The sequence below is a fragment of the Chanos chanos genome, chromosome 5, assembly GCF_902362185.1.
Source record: "Chanos chanos chromosome 5, fChaCha1.1, whole genome shotgun sequence".
NCBI lineage: Eukaryota > Metazoa > Chordata > Actinopteri > Gonorynchiformes > Chanidae > Chanos > Chanos chanos.
The window spans coordinates 29,960,361-29,981,342 of record NC_044499.1 but is presented as its reverse complement, the minus strand read 5'-3'; the positions used below and the strand labels follow the sequence as shown (position 1 = coordinate 29,981,342).

At 40.7% G+C, this 20,982-nt stretch overlaps 1 protein-coding gene across 2 annotated transcripts in view; it reads right to left on the bottom strand.

The window, feature by feature from the left end:
- Positions 1-20,982, bottom strand: part of adkb (adenosine kinase b) — a 110,840-nt gene that overhangs the window by 24,946 nt on the left and 64,912 nt on the right. For both annotated transcript variants that reach the window (XM_030774183.1, XM_030774184.1), the window contains exon 7: positions 2,746-2,916. In XM_030774183.1, the coding sequence (XP_030630043.1) occupies positions 2,746-2,916 (171 nt within the window). The remainder of the gene's footprint in view (positions 1-2,745; positions 2,917-20,982) is intronic.

Here is a 20,982-nt window from a genome sequence, read left to right as displayed (position 1 = left end):
TCACTCTATCTCTCGCCTTGGCATAGTGTATCAATGTGTTGCAGTGTGCCATTTCCTCGTTTGCTCAGAGGATGGTCTAAAGGGTGCTCAGTTACAACGCTGGGTTCCTGTCAGGTCCATCACTCACTGGCACAGAGAGGTAATCTGCCAGTGAGAGGATAAGCTGAATTAGGGTATGTTAGCACCAGCATATGAAGTAGGCTCAAACTAACGCCCACAGAACAAGAGAGAGAGAGAGAGAGAGAGAGAGAGAGAACAGAAGAACAACTGACAGCAGAGGCTGAATCACCTACTGGGTGACAGCTTCCCAGAGGAGACCAGGAAAACAAAAAAAAAAGTCAATCTCATTTTATATTCCCTGAGCCATTCCCTGAAAGATTAGTCTTTATTCAAGACATCAATAACTCTTCAAGCAGCTGATTACAGAATACATATTTACACCTTTCTGATTACAGGATGCAACAGATCAACGGAATATGCAAATACGATGATCTCTAACAAGTACCATAAGCACACACACACACACACACACACACACACACACACACACGCACAACGATCTGATGTAATGATATATTTGGGTCTGATAACAGTATGGGTGATTGATTCTGCTATTAATCTCTCTATTTGTCAAGGACATGTTTCATATTGTGCTTTACAAATCCATAAGTCACAGCCAAATCATCTCAATCGCACGCTCCATCCCCCCCCCCCCCCCCCTCTCTTCTCCCCATCATGCTCTGAGAGCAGAGCAAATTGAGTGTAATTCTATCAGTCTCTCTGCCTCTCCACATGCACGCTTCAGCCAACGCTGCTCCCTCCGTCCTTGCTTAATTAGCGCTGGCCGTTAAAAACGTGGAGGAGCGGAACGCCCTCACACCGCGCTGCTGAGGGGAGAAGACGGAGGAGGACTTCATTAGTGTCGACACTGTTTCCAGGTTATCACTGTACACGTTTGGCAATTAAATTCCCAGTTCTGTGTGTGTGTGTGTGTGTGTGTGTACACCGATGCCTCAGAGTGACACGTCTCAGTCACGCTGCTCCACAGAGGCAGCTTCGCGCGTCTCCACATGAGCGGCAGAAGACGGGCGGAGAGACTATAATTACTGCCATCCACGTTGAACAGAGACTTGCAAAGTGCCACAGATGTAGCTATCCACGCTGCTGTGGCCACACTTAATACAGAAAAACAAGACAGCAGCAGAGAAGAAGTACAGCTCTGATCATCTGTGAGAAAAGTGCATCTACTATAATGAACATTTTAATATACAAATTACTGTATATTCTTAACCTTTCTGAATTATAATTTAAATCCATAATGTACATACCACATCCACGACTACACAGAAACACTTTATGAAACTCTCCCAGTAACTGCCAATATAATAATGAAAAAATACACAGTTCAGCTGTGTATTCACATAGGTTCAGTACACGTATACATACAAACTATGCTGCAGTGTATAGTGGAGAGTGGCTTTTCTAAGTTTTTATGTGTGTGTGTGAGTTTGTGTGTGTGTGTTTGACTGGTGTGGTACACATGTGATCAGTCTCTGATGGATCATTAACACATAAATGAACATTTCGTCCCAACTCCGGGATGAGGAGGAAATGGACAGTGTGTGTTCTTTTGTCCTTTCCCTACAGTCCCTTCTTTGTGTGTGTATGTGTATGTGTGTATGTGTGTATGTGTGTGTGTGTGTGTGTGTGTGCGTGTGTGCGTGTGTGCGTGTGTGCGTGTGTGTATGTGTAAGAGAAAGAGAGGGACACAGAGCACATCAGTATCATACACACTGAGCCATAAGAGTGGTCCACAGTAATCATTCGTCTTAATGGCGTCTCCATCTCAGCCCAGTTAATCTATTGATTTCCTCCCCAGCTGGATGGAGCTGAGACTCAGCTCAGAGGTCAAGCTTTGGTCAATGGCACTTTCCTCTCTCCCACTCCGCACAAGCTTCCACACACACACACACACACACACACTTTCGTCTCTGCCTCTCCGCACAAGCTTCCAGCGCTGTGGCCATAAACCCCTTTGGCCTGAGGATAAGGCACAGGCATATATATATATATATATATACACGTGTGTGTGTGAGTGTGTGTGTGTATGTGTATACACATACATACATACACACACACAGACACACACACACAGTGCTAATGGTGTGAGGAGAGATGCATTCTACATCCCAGGGTAGAAGATATTACGCTATACAGACACAGTCATAGACACAAACACACACACAGAGTGTTAACAGTAAGAGGAGAGATGCCTTCTACATCCCAGGGTAGAAGTCACAGCATCGGTGTCCCTTTCAAAATTTTTCACCCATGCTGACTTCCATCCCCACCCCCCCCCCCCACCCCCCCCCCCCCCCTCCCCACACTAATGCTCTGAATGTGAAATAAGTTTTTAGACACTACACCTTTTCCTTGTAATTGCTTTGGGAAAATTCTCTCTCTCTCTCTCTCTCTCACTTCTCTCACTCTCTCTCACAGCCAACCAGAGCCCTTTTGGCAATATTTACATCCTGTACATACTCTCTGTACATGATACTAATCAACAACTTCTCCATTCGCCTCAGGTGTAAGTAAACACAATTAGCAGAAAAAGACTGGCATGTTTTTTTCCCCCTCTCTGCACGAGCTGTGTCAAACACAGAGAAAATTCAGAGCGCTGCATATATATTGACATCATACTGGTTTTGTATTACTGGATGTTGTTGGGGTCTTTTGTATACTCACCGTTTCGTTGCCAAAAACAATGTCCACATAAGGCATGACGCTGCTTAGAGGCTCTCTGTAGAACTGACTGATGAAAGGAGCAGACAGATTCAAGCCAAAGATTTTGTTGTTCTCCGAGGCATGCTTGGCTACCTTCAGTACAGATTCTGGAGATACAGTCAGAAAGAAACCCTGGAAACAGAAAAAAAAATTTTCATAAGTCAACTCAATTTCATAAGTCATTTTCATGCTGCGTAAGTGCAAAAAAACAGAAATTCAGAGATGTCAGATGAAAGGACAAGTAGGAAGGTAACACTTCTAATCACAATTAAATTTATGATCCCAGCCTCTTGTTGTTTTCACAGTGACTCTGAGTGTGAAAGTAATTAGTCTCAATCAACGCCAAAACAATATGTAACAGAGACACGGTTTATTGAGCTAACACAGCCCAAACACCGAAAACAAACAACCTCTCATACAGAACCATGGTTCTCTTAAAACCACATCTCTGGGTTCTCTTTAAATCCTTATTACTGTTTTTGATTCCAGCTGAAAGAGTAGTTCTAAAACAAGATACAATCATGATAGCTTAAAAACATGGGGAATTCACATCATATGCTGTTATGGATCACACATAGAAGGGTTTGAATGTAAAGAGAAAAGAGGAAAAAGACACACAGGCTTGTGTTTATGGCGGGAGGCCAGGATCTGTTTGGAGGGAAGGGACAGGCTCCTATCCGATGATAGAGAAAACAAAAGTCCTGTCTCTACTACCCTTACTGGAAAACAAGAGAGACGGCCTCTCCCATTGTACGAATGAATACAAATCAGGTAAGAAAACACCTCAGTGTTTCAGATGGAAATCTGAAACGAAGCCCTTGTAGAAACACACACACACACACACACACACACACACACACACAACTCCTCTTATCCTTTCATACTGGTCTTTTTAACCTCATTTTTCTTCTCCCCAACTCCTCACAATGCGTGTCATCTCAGGAAAACCAAAAAAGGATGTGGGAGAAAAACAGAAAGTACTGGAGAAACTTGGCAAAAAAGGATACATTTGAGTCGAGTTAAAAATGCTTTACTGAGAGAAGGGGCAAGAGAGAGAGAAAGCGAGAGAGAGAGAGAGACAGGACTCATTAAAACCAGCCTTACATGCGTGGCTTGTGGGGGAATGACCTTCATATGGGGGAGTGGAAGGGCTATTTCACCCCTCAGAAGATACGACCATGCCCTAGGAACACCGCTTAGCTTTGTTAAGCTGCACTGTGTGAATAAGTAAGATTAAATGCAATTCTGTTCTAATCTGACAGCACAGAGATGCATAATAGACCCCCTGACCCCCTCCTGTTGGGGGATTCTTTAAAATCTGTCCATACAGCAAAATATTACCCCAAGGACACATCATAAATAACATCACTGACTGTAAATGACTAATTCTAGCTCATATTTGTGCACTTAAGTACACACTGAACATATATAAAACACACATCAGTTTGAACTTCAGTAAGATATAATTGCCATAAGGCCTGTCAATAACAAATGTAGGACCAGGATTTTAACAATCTATATAAGATTTATCATTCAAACTTTGAAAGATGTGACTGAAAGCTCAGGGCTGAGAGTTGCCAGTGAACCCCAGACGTCTGTATTAGGCTGGAGCTGAAGGTGCTGGAGAGGTCATGGTAATAAGAAGAAAGCCACTCTGTGTGATTGGCCCATCACCGACCCCAAATGCTTTCTTTTTTCTTTTCTTTTCAGTTCGGAGCAAGGTGCCAGAGTGGATTGTTTTCTGACACAGACGGCCTTTTGTAGTTGAGGATAAACTGTCATGACGTGTATAATGTTAAATCAGATCAAAGGGCCTGTGCTTCTCTCAAATATCCTGAGGGGGTAATGAACGCTCAGGACCAAACCATTCCCTCTCACCATAATCTCACCGCCGTTTGATAAAACCCAGTTTACTGCCAGCAGCTCCATCACTCCTGTGTCTGTGTGAGTGAGTGAGTGTGTGTGTGTGTGTGTGTGTGTGTGTGAGTGGGTGTTGAAACAGTGTGTGTGTCTGTGTGTTTTTTTTATTTGGATGTAAAGTAACATTCAATTTAGCAGACCATTACATTACAGCTCTTCTGTTCCAGATCTCATTAATTAAAGGCAAAGATATTACAGTTTATGGGAAAATCTACCTTATTTCTCAATGCATCATCACTCCCGGATGTAAAACTTTTTTTTAAAGTTTCATAATCTTACACAACGTGATATCTTTGTTGCTTACTAACCAGAGTTTGACAAGTCCAAAAACACACAAAAAAGTTCTGTAATCAGCCAGCTTTGGTTTTTGAGGCACTGTAGAGGAGAGGAGGGGGGAAAAAAATCTTTCCTTCACATAAGTTTTATTTTGTGTTGCTGGCGTTTGAAGTTACAAGGGAAGCTGTGGGCTGGACTTTCATGAACTAACTCAATCAAATGCCCACCCCCCCCCCCCCTCCCCCTGCCCCAATGTTGTGACTTCCGTGGCTTGTGGCTATGAAGAGCAGCCATAGCTAAGTGTGATTCTGCTTCCCAGAGTGCCTTTGATTGTGCGGAGAAGAAGAAAGCGGAGATGTGAGAGAGTCGGGGTGCACAGGTGGAGATCAGATGACTGGGAGAACAGACAAGGTTACCTCAGGTGTCACCGGGTCCTGTGAAGTCAGCCAGGATAGCGTTTCCAGGTCAAGCTGATCAAAGTGCTCGGTACACTTTGTACAACTTTCAACCAAAACATTTATCAAACTACTCATGTCTGTGCTTTCTTGTCAAGAAAAGAAAAAAAAACAAACACCCAAACTTAATGGCTGTCTATGTCAATTTGTTCTCTGCAGATAAGTCAATATATACTTTTTTTCCCTCCAGCATTTGATATTTACTCTCTGTCCTTCATGTCATAGACAGCATTCATAGCATCGAGGAAAATATGCTCTTTGCTGTTTACATTCTAACTTTCCAAAGTACTTGTTCTGCTATGTGTTATTCTACAATGGACCGATTTCTGTCTTGTCACTATTCATAACATTTGCAATAGACAAACTGTCCCAGTTATTGTCATCCCTGTTAGTTTGTTCAGCGGCTCGAGTTTTCGTTTGGTCTCCACAGGTGGCAGTTTGTAATCGCGAGGCCACACCCTTCATCTTGACTGGTTGATTTTTTATGTGCTGCATAGTGAACAGAAAGAGTGAGATGTATTCTACCTGAAATGTTGGCACCTTAATTTTAACACATCCATAATTTTTATATCAAGTATTCATTTAAGCTACATTTTAAACTAGCTTTATTTTTCCAAAATATATATTTGTTTAGAATCCCAATCCAACAGAGTTTTTACCCTCTTTCAACAGGCAGAGGTTTGGTCATGTCTGTATTTTTTTTTTTTTTAACTCTAAGTATTTTTAAGAATCAGTGGTGTGAATTATCACAGACACTGAGATGTTACTGAGGTGGTGCTCCTATAGCGGTACCATCTTGATAACATGCATAAAAAAAACCCTTGCTTTATCACTGTCTGTAAGCTCTGGAGGAAGAAAAGAAAAAAAGACAGCATGAGCAGAGCTCAAAGAGTTTTCAAGCTCTATTAAATTACCCAGAATGCAGTGCGGCAGCGGCTAGATTGATGTCACTGAGCTTAAAATAAAGTGCACATCTGAGGTGTAAAAATGATCTATTTTGGGAAGGACATTTTCATTTGTGTCACCAGAGGTGCTGGTGGTGGAACGGATTTGTTCTTTTCTTTTTTTTGAATTGTAAGCTATTTCCATTCTGCTGATGGAAGAGGTGTGTTTAAAATGGTCCATGACAGTTTATTGCTTGACCAGAGTGGTTATTACAAAGAGAAGATAATACAGGGCCTATGAGACAGTATAGGACTCTGGGAGAAATGTTGCATACTTAAACAGCAACTATTTACCAGACAACTGCAGGGACGCATTTGAATATTTAGAATTACACATTCTGAACAACATACGTCTGGCATATAATCGCATAAACATGGGTAATTTACATCTTAAGCCACAGAGGTGACGGCGTTTGAGGAACGATTCCGTTGGGCGAGCTGTAGCTCCACCGAATACAAGAAACACATATTTCATTTTTTTGGTCACAAACTTGACTGTATCTAATAAAAAGACCCAGTCATGCTCATGCTCTGTTCCCCGGCGATGCTAAGACATATCCTCCACATGGCGACTGATTAGCATACAGTGCTGTTACTGTACAGCTGCTGAAGTCAGTGTGGCGTAAAAGAGAAAAGCAAGCCCTCCCGTTTTGACTGGATCATTACCGAGAGAACGCCTGTACCCATGAAAACTCCAGGCTCTAGCCAGCCTTCGTTAAGCTGAATTACACCGAGGAGCACAGATCAGAGGGATGACTGCCACACACTGTTAGCAGCAGGTTTAGCCGAGGCCGCGCTGTGAGGTCGATTGATAGCAGGGGTTTGGGGCTTCATTAACTCAGTGTGAGACCATCTGGGCCAAGACAATGTTCTTTAACATCAGAACAGAATCACGAATGAGATGCCACAGCACCCACTTCATAAATCACAAGCATGAACAGTTCTCTCACACACACACACGCGCGCACACACACACACACACACACACATACACACACACACATACATGCAAGCTCTCACACACACACACGCACGCACACACACACACATGCACGCGCGCGCGCACACGCACACACACACGCGCACACACACACGCGCACACACACGCGCGCACGCACACGCACACACATGCACTAAAATAAGACCTGAGCAAGTCCTCATAAACCCTGGTCTAGGGAATAGGTGGATGAGTAGTCACATTTCTCCTGTTTTTCTCTGTCTCTCTCTCTCTCTCTCTCTCTCTCTCTCTCTGTCGCTGTCTCTCTGTCTGTCTCTCTCTCACTCTCTTGTCCCCCGGCATGTAGATCTGATGCAAAGAGTTCTAAAGTTTAACAAGCATTTCCAAGGTACATTTTTTTTGTGTGCGAATAAACTTCAAGAGAGAGTTTGAAATCAATAACAGTATTCATGTAAGACAGTATAGATATATATTTTTTTTTTCAGTAAGAGGTTCATTTGTTGAAGTTTATTAAATTGTGTAACCTTGAAACAGAGGACAGTTAATCAACAATAAAATAGCCCTTTGGTTTCCTTTAGATTTGGGATCTATCAAGCTAACAGAGTAGACAGGCAGTCTGTTTTTCAAAGAGCAAGGCCATGTGATTCAGCAGAGCTGAGGATTTTGAAGTACCTTTGATGTGTCTCTTTTTTTCCCACTATCTAACCACATGAACACCATCTGCTCTTCCAGGGACACCAAGAGTCGTGTTCTCAGGGACCTTATCAGATACTTGGGAGCCCATCCACTATAAAACTGCTGGAAAGCGGCCAGGCACACTGAAACCAAAAGAAGAGGACTGGGCTTTTTACTTAGCCATGATAGTGAGAGGCCTTCTGGAACAACAAAACAGGGATGGGGGTAGAACCTCTGCAATAATAAGCAGTACTGTGCAAGAAAAAAAGAAAAGGGGAAAAAAAAAAAAACGGTGGGGAGATTACAAAAATGCCACTCACTGTTCACAAGCTCTGTTAAAAGTGCTTCTTAGTCTATCTGTCGACTAGTGCAGGAATGTGCAGCGTTTTAGTCATACATCAGGATCACTCAAAACTATTTTAGCCAAAAAAAGAAAAAAAAAGAAAAGGAAAAAAAAAAAAAAAAAAGAGGACATCCTCAGAGTAAATAATACATTTGGATATGATGGTGTTATCTAAACGTAAAAACTATTCTGTCCTTTAGTAATGGATGGCACATGGAGTTTCCATTTGGTGAACTTAACTCCACAGAACACTGGGACAGCACGTTAAGGTTGCAGGCATGACCTCGGACTGGCATCTGTAAAATTTGAGGTTTCAAAGGAAGCATGCTGTGGTCCTGCCCCGTTGCCAGTCAGGCCTTAAAATACTGGTTATAATTACCCATTTGGTGAGAGAAAACAGGGAGGGCATGGAAGCAGCAAGTAAAGCCTGTTAATACCTGGTAAAGTTCAGCCCCCGTTTGGCAACCGTTTCAGCAACATGCTATGTCTGACCCATCGAGAGAAATGTCAGGGAGAGGACTCTAGCCTGGTGGCTGCAATCTGTAAGGCTACCAGTCAACAGAATTACATTAACCTAGCATGACTTGGCAGAATGACTGGGCCAGAGCCTAAGTAACAACAAACTAAACTGCCTTTATTAAGAGGTTATAACTGGGGCTGTTTTTTAAGGCTTTGGCATTAAAGCTGCTAAAGCTAGTATTTCAGCTCACCTACAATACGTAGGTTCTGAGGCATTTCCAAAATTGCTTGGGTAGGACTTCTCAGAAAGGTATTGGACAACAGAGCAGCTCTGGTTGGAAGACTAGTGGATGCCAAGGAATGCACTTAAGATTTAAAACAGACATGATTTAATGCCAAAAAAGAAAACAAATACCAGTGCTAATCCACAAAGCAATTCAGTTCATGCCTCAAACACTCGAGTCTTCTCACACCACATCTTGGCCTTCATCAAAACGAGAAGGAAGAATTTCACTTAGGATGTTGTTGTCCAATGTTAAAAATAAAACAAAACGAAAAAACAGGAGAATGAGAAAGAGCATGCCAATCATCACAAACAGGCTGAAAAGCCAGAGGGGTGAAAGGGCCTTTCCGTCCAGACTCATCAAAGCCTACCTCTGAAATTTTGGATCCAACAACTTTGCCATGATTCTGTAGGCGTCAGACTGATTCATACTTGGTTGGTGAACTCTTAACTTTTCTGCGGTTGTAAAACTGAATCAGATTTTTATGATTTTTGCATGTAATAAATCGCTCTGTTAAGCTGTTTTTGAAAGTAGAGCGGGAGCACACACATACACACACACACTCTCTCTCTCTTTCTGATATGAAGCACTGCAACACCATATGTTAAGACCAGAAAACTGATGCACTGGAAAAACATATTAGTTAGGCAGTCAAGGGTCAAACAATCCCAAAAGCTTGATTTCTGAACAGCATGTGTGCACAGAATCCAGCCAGTATCACAGAGAGGGTGAATGGTCTGGAAACAGGCCACTCAGTGAACTAATGTCTCAGATCATAACCGCACAGATGGGTATCCAAACAGACCAATCTTCAAATTGTGCAAAAAAAGAAAAATAAAAAACTGTGTCCAGCAAGTGCGGAAGACAGCAGAATGGAAAATTGTAGGTAATTGCTCATGTCGTTGAATCATATTTGGTTTTGGTTGAGCGACTAGAATAACAAAGCTTTGATTAGTGAACAGGCCGGGACAGGGGGCTTGGATGGCCTTGCTGAATGGAAGTTAATTTGATACATATTTCCCCCTTCTCTCCCTCAGTCTGTGGGATTCTGCAATGCATCTACTGAAAGACCCTTTACCCTGAGGTCTGTGACCGTAGATACACAGTTAAATACAATCTCAAGGCCATGACTTCTGAAAACTGGGGGGAAAAACAAGATGAAAAACCTAAAAACTGAAGTTGTGAATGTGCTGTACTGTTCACTCTGAACACCCCTGTTAAAATGATGATGCTATGATGACAGTTTTGATTAGAACTGCGGTTGTCAGGGTAAAAGTTAAATCATGCAGCAGTGAGATGATGAAATTGCAACTGCTGTAGGATTGTGGAAGTTTACAATATAGCATAATAAAACCACACACACACACACACACACACACACACACACACAGAAGAAACATCAGTATGACGTCCGTCAGGCGTTCCAAACACTGCAAATGAACTGCTGATTTGTACATAAACATTAGGTTGGATGACTCAGCCTCAAAGTAGTCAGGCCATGTTCCAGAGCTCTGCAGACACGCTGTGGATAGGCAGACAAGCATAATGTTCTTTAAGGACTCGAGTTGAAAGCTGGGCCACTGGCTCGTCCCAGCTAAAGCAACACAAGACTACTCAAAGCACGGGAATAAAAAACAGCAGCACACCGTCAAAAATGAACAAAAGATAAAGAAATAAAGAAAAAAGGTTGTGTTAATAAATCCTATGTCTTTCACAAATTGCCAAACTGGAGCTGTTATATAATGCCCTGCGATGAAAAATACACAGGCTCTGTCTTTCTGACAAAGCAACCAATTAGACTTGGAGATTAGGAGGGACTCAGTGGATATCAACCAGCCACTGAGCTGTGAATTTGATGGAGAATGCTTAAAAAGAGAAAACAAACAAACAAAAAACAGTGATGTGTGTTAAGACTATTGTATATGCAAATCCTATATTCCTCCTTACTGATTTGTAAAAACATTAATGCTAAAATCTCCAATAAATCATCATTAAGTTTTATTTATTCTTTTTTTTATTTTTGGTCAACAACAAGAAAAAAACTAAACCGGCAGGAATGAGATGACAGGAGGTCTATAGTTTATGGAGCAGCTGACAGAGAACCTTTTATGACCTTGAGAACTGTTTTTTTTTTCCTTTCAGAGTCGTTCCTATTTACTTCAGTTTAATAGAAGTATGACTCACACCTGATAGCCTTTTTCTACAGTATCCATGGACTGAATGTACTGAAGTCTCTCTCTCTCTCTCTCTCTCACACACACACACACACACACACACACACACACACACACAGAGTTCAACTGAGAAAAGAAAAGAAAAAAAAAAGCATAGCACTAACCAGGGCGACAGAAAGTACCACACACACCCATCAGTGACATTCACATTTCTTCCTTTACGTCTCTCCAGTTCGAGGCATGCTGCCAAACTGGGCATTTCATTGTTCCTGGGCACTGTGTCCCTCATGTACTGTGACCAGAATGAAAAATGGTAAGGACTTGGTGTCACGCCCTTGCTCGTTCAATTACGCCTCCATTACAGCCAGTCATTAGAGCTAATTATCGCTCACCTTATTCATAAAAGTCTCCCCACAGCTGTCCAATATACACTATTGATTTAACAGACAAGATAACAAGACTGTAAAGAAAAGGCCGGATGTTTGACCATAGGGCCAAGCCAACGCATCCCTGAGTGATGCCATTCTACTTGTACATTCATTTAACCCTTATGGTAGGTTTATAATAAGTCAATAAACAAAGAACAAAACAAATAAATATAAAAAAGGATGAAAATGAGGCATAGGTCACTTTACTAAAGTCTAAAAACTAAAGTTGAAGACTAAACATAGAGTGAGAAAAGCGACTCTTGTTCAAGGCAGACGGTGCACTCAATTTTGTGAAAAGGCTTTTAGTGTCGGTGTTGGAGTTGCGTTAACCGAGCTTCTCGTTCATTCAAAGAGGTTTTGAGAGGCCGCCAGTCAGGTCTGAGGGATACCTTCCGTTTCCATGACTGCCTATGTCCATCCCACAAGTCACAGCTCCTCAGACCCCAAACTAAGGATGGGAATATCACTCTGCCAAGGTGTGTTTTTCCATTTCTTTTTTTTGCCACAGAATGTACTAAGCTGTAGCGTGTGGAGTTACGCTGGCCTTTGCACAGAAGTTGTCAAAACTTTGAGCTCTATTTTTTTTTTCTGAAAGACAATAAAAAGCCGGCAAAAGACCAGGGACAGCAGAAGTGTGCAGAGCAAGGCAAGTGATTCATTGCTCATATGTGAGTATATCGTTGTGCAAACAAAGAAAACATTTTCACCTGAATTTATTAAACAACATTTTCACTTCATTTAACTCCGTATGTCAGACAAGGCCACGTTTACTGACATAATATGTTAGTGCTCATTCAGTAAGCAAGTTAGCCTCATGGCTAATTAGGCAATGACAATTAATTCATGTAATTCCTGATGTCAGTAATCGCTATGTATTTTTTTTTTTTTTTGGAGAGTAAAAATCCTTTGAAAGAAAAAAAAAGAGAAAAAGACACACTTCAACTGGTACTGTGAAATCCTTCTGAGATAAGTCTATTTTTTAAGAGCTGGAGCAGTAAAAAAAGAAAAAGGAGGCTGTAAAACTACTGGAGAATAGAGAGAGGAAGTGACACCGAGGGCCTGTCCACGGGAGCGGAGAGAGGGAGCAGAGGCTTAATTGCTTGGGGAGTGAAAAAACCAAGCACGTCAACAAAATCTGATGGATGATGAGGATTATATTGGAGAAACCTCTGGCCTCGGGCCCAGGATCACACACACACAAACACACACGCAAACACACACGCACGCCCGCCCGCCCGCCCGCACACACGCACGTACAAACACTCCCTAAACCTTTGAGCTGTAAACAATGAAAAGGGCAAGAAAAAAAGTTACAAAACTGAACTGACGCTGTGTTGAAAAAGCAAATACAATATATATGACTTGGTCGGTTCTTTTGTTTGTTTTATCTTGTTTTCATTATTATTATCTTATCATCATTGTTGCCTTTAAATGACTCTGTTGACTGAGAGCTCATGTATTCCACTGGCTGTAATGACAGCTGAGCTTCAAAAATCTAAGATTTATCAAGCGTAGCTGGAGACAGAATTACCAAGCGTAGCTGGAAACAGTAAAAGTCAATGAGGCCAGGGTTTGGCGGATTTAAACCTTTGTTTCATTACATTCAATCCTTACAGGCCTATAGACACTAATGTTAAACATGTTGAAGCTAAGGTCAGTGCAAGTCTGGCAGAGTGGTTTTAAGGTAAAATATGATTGTTTAAAATAATAATAAAAAAAAAAGTTATGAACCTTTCCCTAACAGTATGCACTCAATATGAGACAGAGACATTTAGAGATATTCAAGTCATACCACACTCAACAGCTGAATGGAAATTTTATCCTCAAATTGCTTAGGTGTGGAACAGTTACACCTCATGTTATGACAACTTGTCCTTTGTTATGGTAACCATCAGCTTTACTTTTAAATAATGTCACAATAAACAAGGACAACGACCTTAGAATGTCACTCACTAACCCAATATTTCTATTCAAATCAGAGAAAATGAGAGAGAGGGAGAAAGACAGAATGAGAGAGAGAGAGAGAGAGAGAGAGAGAGATTGTCAAGTTTAAACTAAAACAAAGACTAGATGTCTCAGTGGAGCGTTACCAGGGGGAGGTCTGCCATTAGGATAAACACTCCCCTCAAATATTTAAGATGATTTGCCAGTAAGCAGTGAGAACTCTTTACTAGGCCCTCTCACTAAAAGCACCTGCTTTCAAGTTTTCCACATCCAAAAATTCCACTTCGAAAAAAGCTTGGAAAGAAGACGACAGACGAAATTCACTTACACACGGAAGAAGAAAAAGAAGAAGAAGATGAAGAAAAAGAAGAAGAAAAAACTTCAAGTACCAGGGAAAGAGTTTCTCCCACCCAGTAATAACTTTCACTGGGAATAAGGAGCCAAAGTTAAAAGGGAATAATACTTTTGCCTTGATTTTTCTGCTCCCTCCACCTTTTTTCAGCGGGCGGTGAATTTCCTAGAGTGATAAGGGCTTAGCTGGTGTAATCCTCTGAGGGTCCTATTCCACCTCGCCAGAAATAGAGAAACCTTTCTTTTTCAAAAAAGAAGACACGGGCTTTAAGGACGAGGGGAGTAGAGTGGTACCCAGTGTTTCCTTCACAGGCAAGGTGAGGCACTCCGGCCTCTGGCCAGTCTCCACACAAACACTCTGAGAACACGATGAGGTCACACACGGACACACACAAGCTACTTTTGAAATCAAAACAACTGCCCGAGAATAAGTCCTCGCTCTGCTAAGGCATTTCATCTCACATCGTCTGTCCTATCACTGTCTGTGACCTCAGCTAGCACATAGAAATTACTGACAAAAAAACAAAAAATCATCTCACATCGTCTGTCCTATCGCTGTCTGTGACCTCAGCTAGCGCATAGAAATTACTGACAAAAAAACAAAAAATCATCTCACATTGTCTGTCCTATCGCTGTCTGTGACCTCAGCTAGCGCATAGAAATTACTGACAAAAAAAACAAAAAATCATCACACATTGTCTGTCCTATCGCTGTCTGTGACCTCAGCTAGCGCATAGAAATTACTGACAAAAAAACAAAAATCATCTCACATTGTCTGTCCTATCGCTGTCTGTGACCTCAGCTAGCGCATAGAAATTACTGACAAAAAAAACAAAAAATCATCTCACATTGTCTGTCCTATCGCTGTCTGTGACCTCAGCTAGCGCATAGAAATTACTGACAAAAAACCAAAAATCATCTCACATCATCTGTCCTATCACTGTCTGTGACCTCAGCTAGCGCATAGAAATTACTGACAAACAAAAAAAATTCATAGTTTTCAAAATACCATCATGTTGAAGGGCAGAATCTGGCTGAGTTTAGTCTGAGTTACAGGGAAAAAAAGCAAATTTTTATTTAAACTGGTATCCTGATTTGAACTTTTCAAAAGCTGTATTTGAGAAATCAGTTTTGTATGTATTGGAAGGTTAACAACTGGGATGACATGGGATTTCTTTTACTGTGAGTATGACGCTGACTTTAATCTTCAGATAATGAAAAAGTTCCATACCTGCCAAAGTATGTTACTGCCAAAAATGTCAGTTAAATTATTTGCCAGAGAGAGAGAGAGAGAGAGAGAGAGAGAGAGAGAGAGAGAGAGAAAAATACTCTCTTCAGATAATCTCTGTCTCATAAATTTTGATGTTATGCTGCAAAAATATAGATTTGAACAAGATCGTGTTAATTTTTCACAACCTGCCCTGTAGTTGGAGTCACCATTTCAGATGAGTGAACAGTTAAATAAACATACAAAGTATAAACTGATTTCCTTCCGCATCTGTACAGACAGTCAGAACTTTCCAGCAGTTCTCAAGGTTTCTTCACTCACATCTTCCACCTACAGGTCACACACACACACACACAAACGCGCGCGCGCGCACACACACACACACACACACACACACACACACACACACACACACACACACACACATATAGCAGCGTGGGATGCTATGCTGTGGGCACCTAGCCTCTAGCCTGACGAGTGAGTGGGTTTTCAATGTGTGGCCAACGTACTGGCATTTTCACAGGCTGTCACACGGACACCACGTGTGAGAAGCTATCCAGGCTATGTGAGAAAATCTCGACAAATCTTCTCTTTTACACATTTTATCTCTCATACCCCACTCTGCTCTTACCTGGAGATGCTATTCTTCTCCCTATCAACACAACACTCTTTAGAGTCTGTGGCAACTGCAAATAAATCCAATAAACAACAGCATTGTCTGCATTAACTGTTGCGTGACAATATACAACGACAAGTTCTTTAACTGTGTGTCAATTTGTTCTTTCTGGTGTCATGAGAAAACATTAAACAGACCTGAGCAAGAAGTCTAAATATGCAGAGAACAAACCAATGAACATGAGTGTGTCTAGAGCAGATAGTACATCATAACCAAAACACCTGACCACACTGTATACGTAACTGTGGTTTCATTTTGTCTGGGAAATGATCACTGGGCAACGCTCCAATATTAATACTTCAGATCATGAAAAAAAAATCTCTCAGTTGTCATGGCTGTATACAGTATTAACTGGGATAAGTGTGTGACAGATTGGATCAATAACGCCGCAGAGATGTACAGAAACGATTTTGAGTGGAGTATTTGTCTCACTGAAGACTTAAACACATCTGCACAGGAAGAGGGCCATTTCCGTCTGAGCGTATGGCAGCCCACTGATGTGGTTTTTCAAACTGAAACAGAAGCATATGATCTGTGGGCTAACTTCAAAATCAATACAGCACAACCGTGTGTTTGTCATAGATACGTCATTATTCAAAAAGATTATACAGATTAGTTTATACACAGGGAGAACAGGAGCACAAAGGAGATATTGTAATCAGCTTTTAGTTTTTTCTTTTTTTGACAGATTAGGCCAAATAGCTCTGATCAGAAGGGTCAGGAGTGTGACAAGTCCAGACTACAGACAGGCTGCAAGAGGTGGACATAAGCTTTAAGAAAAAAAAAAAAACCAAGAAAAGAAAAGAAAAAGAAAATGCAAGTTGTTTGAGTTTAGATAAGCGGTGCTTAGGAAGATGTATTGTGAGGTCCTTACATGACTTTTTTTTTTTTACCTGAGTTATGAAGACACAAATGAGAACTTAAACGATAAATGGCCATGTTACCTCAACTACATTAGTCAAAATTAGAAGTCCACATTTTCATTGATTTGAGAAACATTTCCTCTGGCAATTCCTGTAACCGTATGAGGTCTAATGAATACAAATTAGACTGTTTCTGGAAAATAATTGGAAACAATTTGCCTGTACGCAAATAAATTGCCTTGGTAATTTAGTAGAGTTCCAGCTATTGGGATGCCAATTATCCACAAATGACAAACACTTGTTTTTCATTTATGCACTCTGTCCTATGGAAAAGACACACACAATTCAGCCTGTTCATAATTGGGGACATCCTCATACTGGGGTTCCACAAAGAAGCTAATTATGAGATTGCCACAGAAACTGGAATCCATGGTTCTACTGGTGGGAACAACCAAAGCTACGGGGCTTGTGCACTACATACTGCTTTTTAATGGACTCATCAGTGAATTTATGTAAGACATGAAGTACCACAGGTCCAGAAATGGGTTGGATGTCCCTAATTGCTCCCACAAACAACATCAGAGAAAAAAAAGTCATATACAGGATTTCCCAGTCCCTCCACCTGAGATCTTGAGCATGATCACTCTAGAACATTGCATGGTTACCAGTCTTTCTCAGAATTTAACACTGAGTCTGGGCAACTGAGATCACCAACCTCACCTTAAAAAAAAAAAACAACAACAAAAGACAACAACAGCCACAGCAGCAGCAACAACAACAACAACAACAGAACACGAGTTGCTAAAGTTCAAAAGCCACAGAAAAACAAATTCAGAATCGTCCCAAGTGGTGACTGTGGTGTGATTCTGTTGAAGAAAAATACAACAACAACAACAAAAAAAAACCAGTGCAAAGTATAAACCACAAGGCGACACCCCCCCCCCCCCCCCCAAATCTGCCACACAGATGTAACATAATCATTGCTCTCTTAACCTGAATCACACAATATTAACACTAATAAATGGTGTGTAAATAATCACCGCTCAGGCTTTGCTTGGCGTGCACTCATAGCGAGCCACTCACTGCATAATTAAAGCACTGAAGACATGACAGTGATGGCAAATGACAAGAATATCAGACACCCAGAGAGCAGGAGAAAGAGAGAGGACTGTATGCATTTTTCATTCATTCCATGGAGCTCCCATCAAAGGCATCTGGTTACACATACCCGCTGTCACTGGGCAGAGGGGATGATGAGGGGAAGAGAGACTGTATTTATATATCTATGTCTATATCTGTCTATCTATCTATCTATATATACACACATATATAATTAGGGGTGGAGCTGAATCCGAATACGGTATATAGCAAAGCACAAATAGTGGGTTTTACGAATATTTATTTCATACAAATATTTTAAAAATTATTTGTTTTCGAGAAGAAAAAAACAAAAAAAAACATGTCAAATAGCCCAAATAACTGGTGTTCCTCATTACGATGGAGTATTACGGCAACATTGAGGGAAAAAAAAATTCTGAGATTTCGAGAATAATATAATATTACGAGAATAAAGCCGTAATTTTAGAAGAGCAGAAGAGGACCAGAAGAGCAGCCTGCTGCAATGTGGTGCTGATGTGCCAAAAGATTAATTATTTCGTTAATCGTGAAACCTTTACTAAAGTATAACGTCACAAGATGCTCCACGTTCCTCGTTTTAACACAGGTGGCAGGCTGCTCTTCTGATATTTCCACTCCAGAATAACTCGCAGCCTAAAATTATGACTATATTCTCGTAATATTACGATTTTTCGTGTAAAATTACGACACAAAATCTTTTCAAAGTCCTGATACTTATGATAATGTGGTGCTGATTTGCAAAAAGATAAAAGTGTTTCATTATTTATGAAGCCTATACTAAATATAGTATAACTTGACAAGATGCTCCACGTAGGAGATTAGCCTACGTTAGCTCTGGCAGTGTAGCTTCTAGCTAGTTCATCTACACGCTGTGCTAACTGCTCAGTCAGCCTGTGTGTGTCCCGGTTGCGTCCTTTAACTAGGGCGGGTGGTGGCGGGGATCACAATATTCACATAGGCATTTATTAGTTTAGAAATGAGTTTATTGGCTTGAGTGTGTGCATTAGGAACTGAATGTTAGTTTTAAAATGATTTTCCTTTCAATGATGTTTATGGTTATACATGCTTACTGCTGGGTTTATGAAAACCATAAACAAGTATTACATTTAAGTGTTCGTAATTATTATACTACTTTATTGAAGAACCCTTATATTAACACTTCAATATCTTAAAATTAGAAGTGTAATAAAAATGAAAACAAGATTGTTACACCTATTTCCACTTTCATTCGCATACAAATACAAATACTGGGCTCTCTGCACATCCCAAATATATATATATCTATATATATACACACACACACACACACACACACACACACACACACACACACCCCCATACACACCCATACACACCCATATATACTGTATATATATATTAGGGCTGCCATTGAAAAAATTAATTTAATTAATTGCATGCTTTGTGATTAATTAATCGAACTCAATTGCATATATCAATATTTGCTGTGAGAAGCATTTAAAAATATTTCAGTTCAAATGGATTTTGGTAGATGACTGCATCAATGATAACAGACATTACAAACTAGGTTTGACCACTGAGCTCGGTGCTAAGTGCTCTGCATTGAGGTGATATTTCAAGCTAATTCTACTCCGATGGTAAGAAAATTCCTTACTGCAGAAATTGCACAGAACGGTGCTCCTAACAGTTCCATCTGGGCGATTTTTTTTAATGTAAATTTTCCATTCACTGGGCCAAGCAACATTTTATGATCTACTTCCATCATGTTTACAAAGCGACTGTGACGGTTATATTTATGTTCATATTTATGTCATGCACTGTGACGCGTGGGGTCATGGGGCATCAATGAGTGTGATTAATCTGTGTTAATTTTTTTGATGTGTAATTTTTTCTATAATTAATTAATCAAAATTAATGTGTTATCTTGACAACCTTAATATATCTTTATCTATATCTATACACACATCCAACATAAACAAACAATTCAAAAGAGAGAATCACAATCACTTGTAAAAGAATAACAAAAGAAAATAATACTAACTTGTTGCTGTGGATGTGGGTAATGTTCAGAAACTGAACCGGGCCTGTGACTGGCTATAAGATGCATACATATCAAAGCAGATAGTTATGCTGGGACAGTTATGCCGACGTGTTTGTTATGCATGAAATGATTAACTGCAATGGAGAGCTACACAATTATTCATGATGAATCCCAGAAGGAGGAAGTCATAATCATAAATCAGTTTATCAGTGAAATGAGAATGGGCTGTTTAAGTCTGTGTTTATCTGGTTTGCCCACATTCACTTGCTGCTGATGCACCAAAATGAAAACACAAATGGATCAATTCTTACATCTACCTGGTGAACATGCTGCTCTAACAAGACACACTCAAATAGATCTGTCACCCACATAATCTATTTCTACTTCAGCTCCTCAACAAGTACATACTAACATATCATCACCTCACTCACATATACAAACACAGGCATGTACACAGTCACGCACGCACGCACGCACGCACGCACGCACTCAGGACAAGTGTCTCCTGAGTGAGAGGATGCAGTGTCCTAAGGGATACGCCATCTGTGAACACACTAACAGTACAGTCACAGTCACCAGAGTCTGGGCAGATCAGTCTCTGCTGTGCACTACCCACTGCAGTCTCACCCTCAGAGATCTTCACAACTGCCCCAGAGGCCCCGGCCCAGCAAAAGTGCTCCAGAAAGAAACTCAAACAGCTTTCAGCAGTTACCGACAGAAAAACAAAACAGTCATCTGGATAATGTTCATTAAAGCTAACTTGAGAAAAAGACAAACCAGAGCAAACTCATTTTGACACACTGATTTTGACACTGATAAACTCATGAGATGAGAACTGCACTACTGTGTAGTGAACGTGTTTCTTAGGTGAATACAAAAATGGACATTCACCATAAGGAAACACATACACCAACTACATCACCAAGATACCATTTCTCACTCTTCTTAAACAGTGAAAAAACACTATTGAACAACAAAACAACGATACTGAAATGTTGGTTTCATACTCCAAACAGTGGTTTAAGTCCTTGGTAAGGAATGGAGTTGTGATTGATAAGGCTGG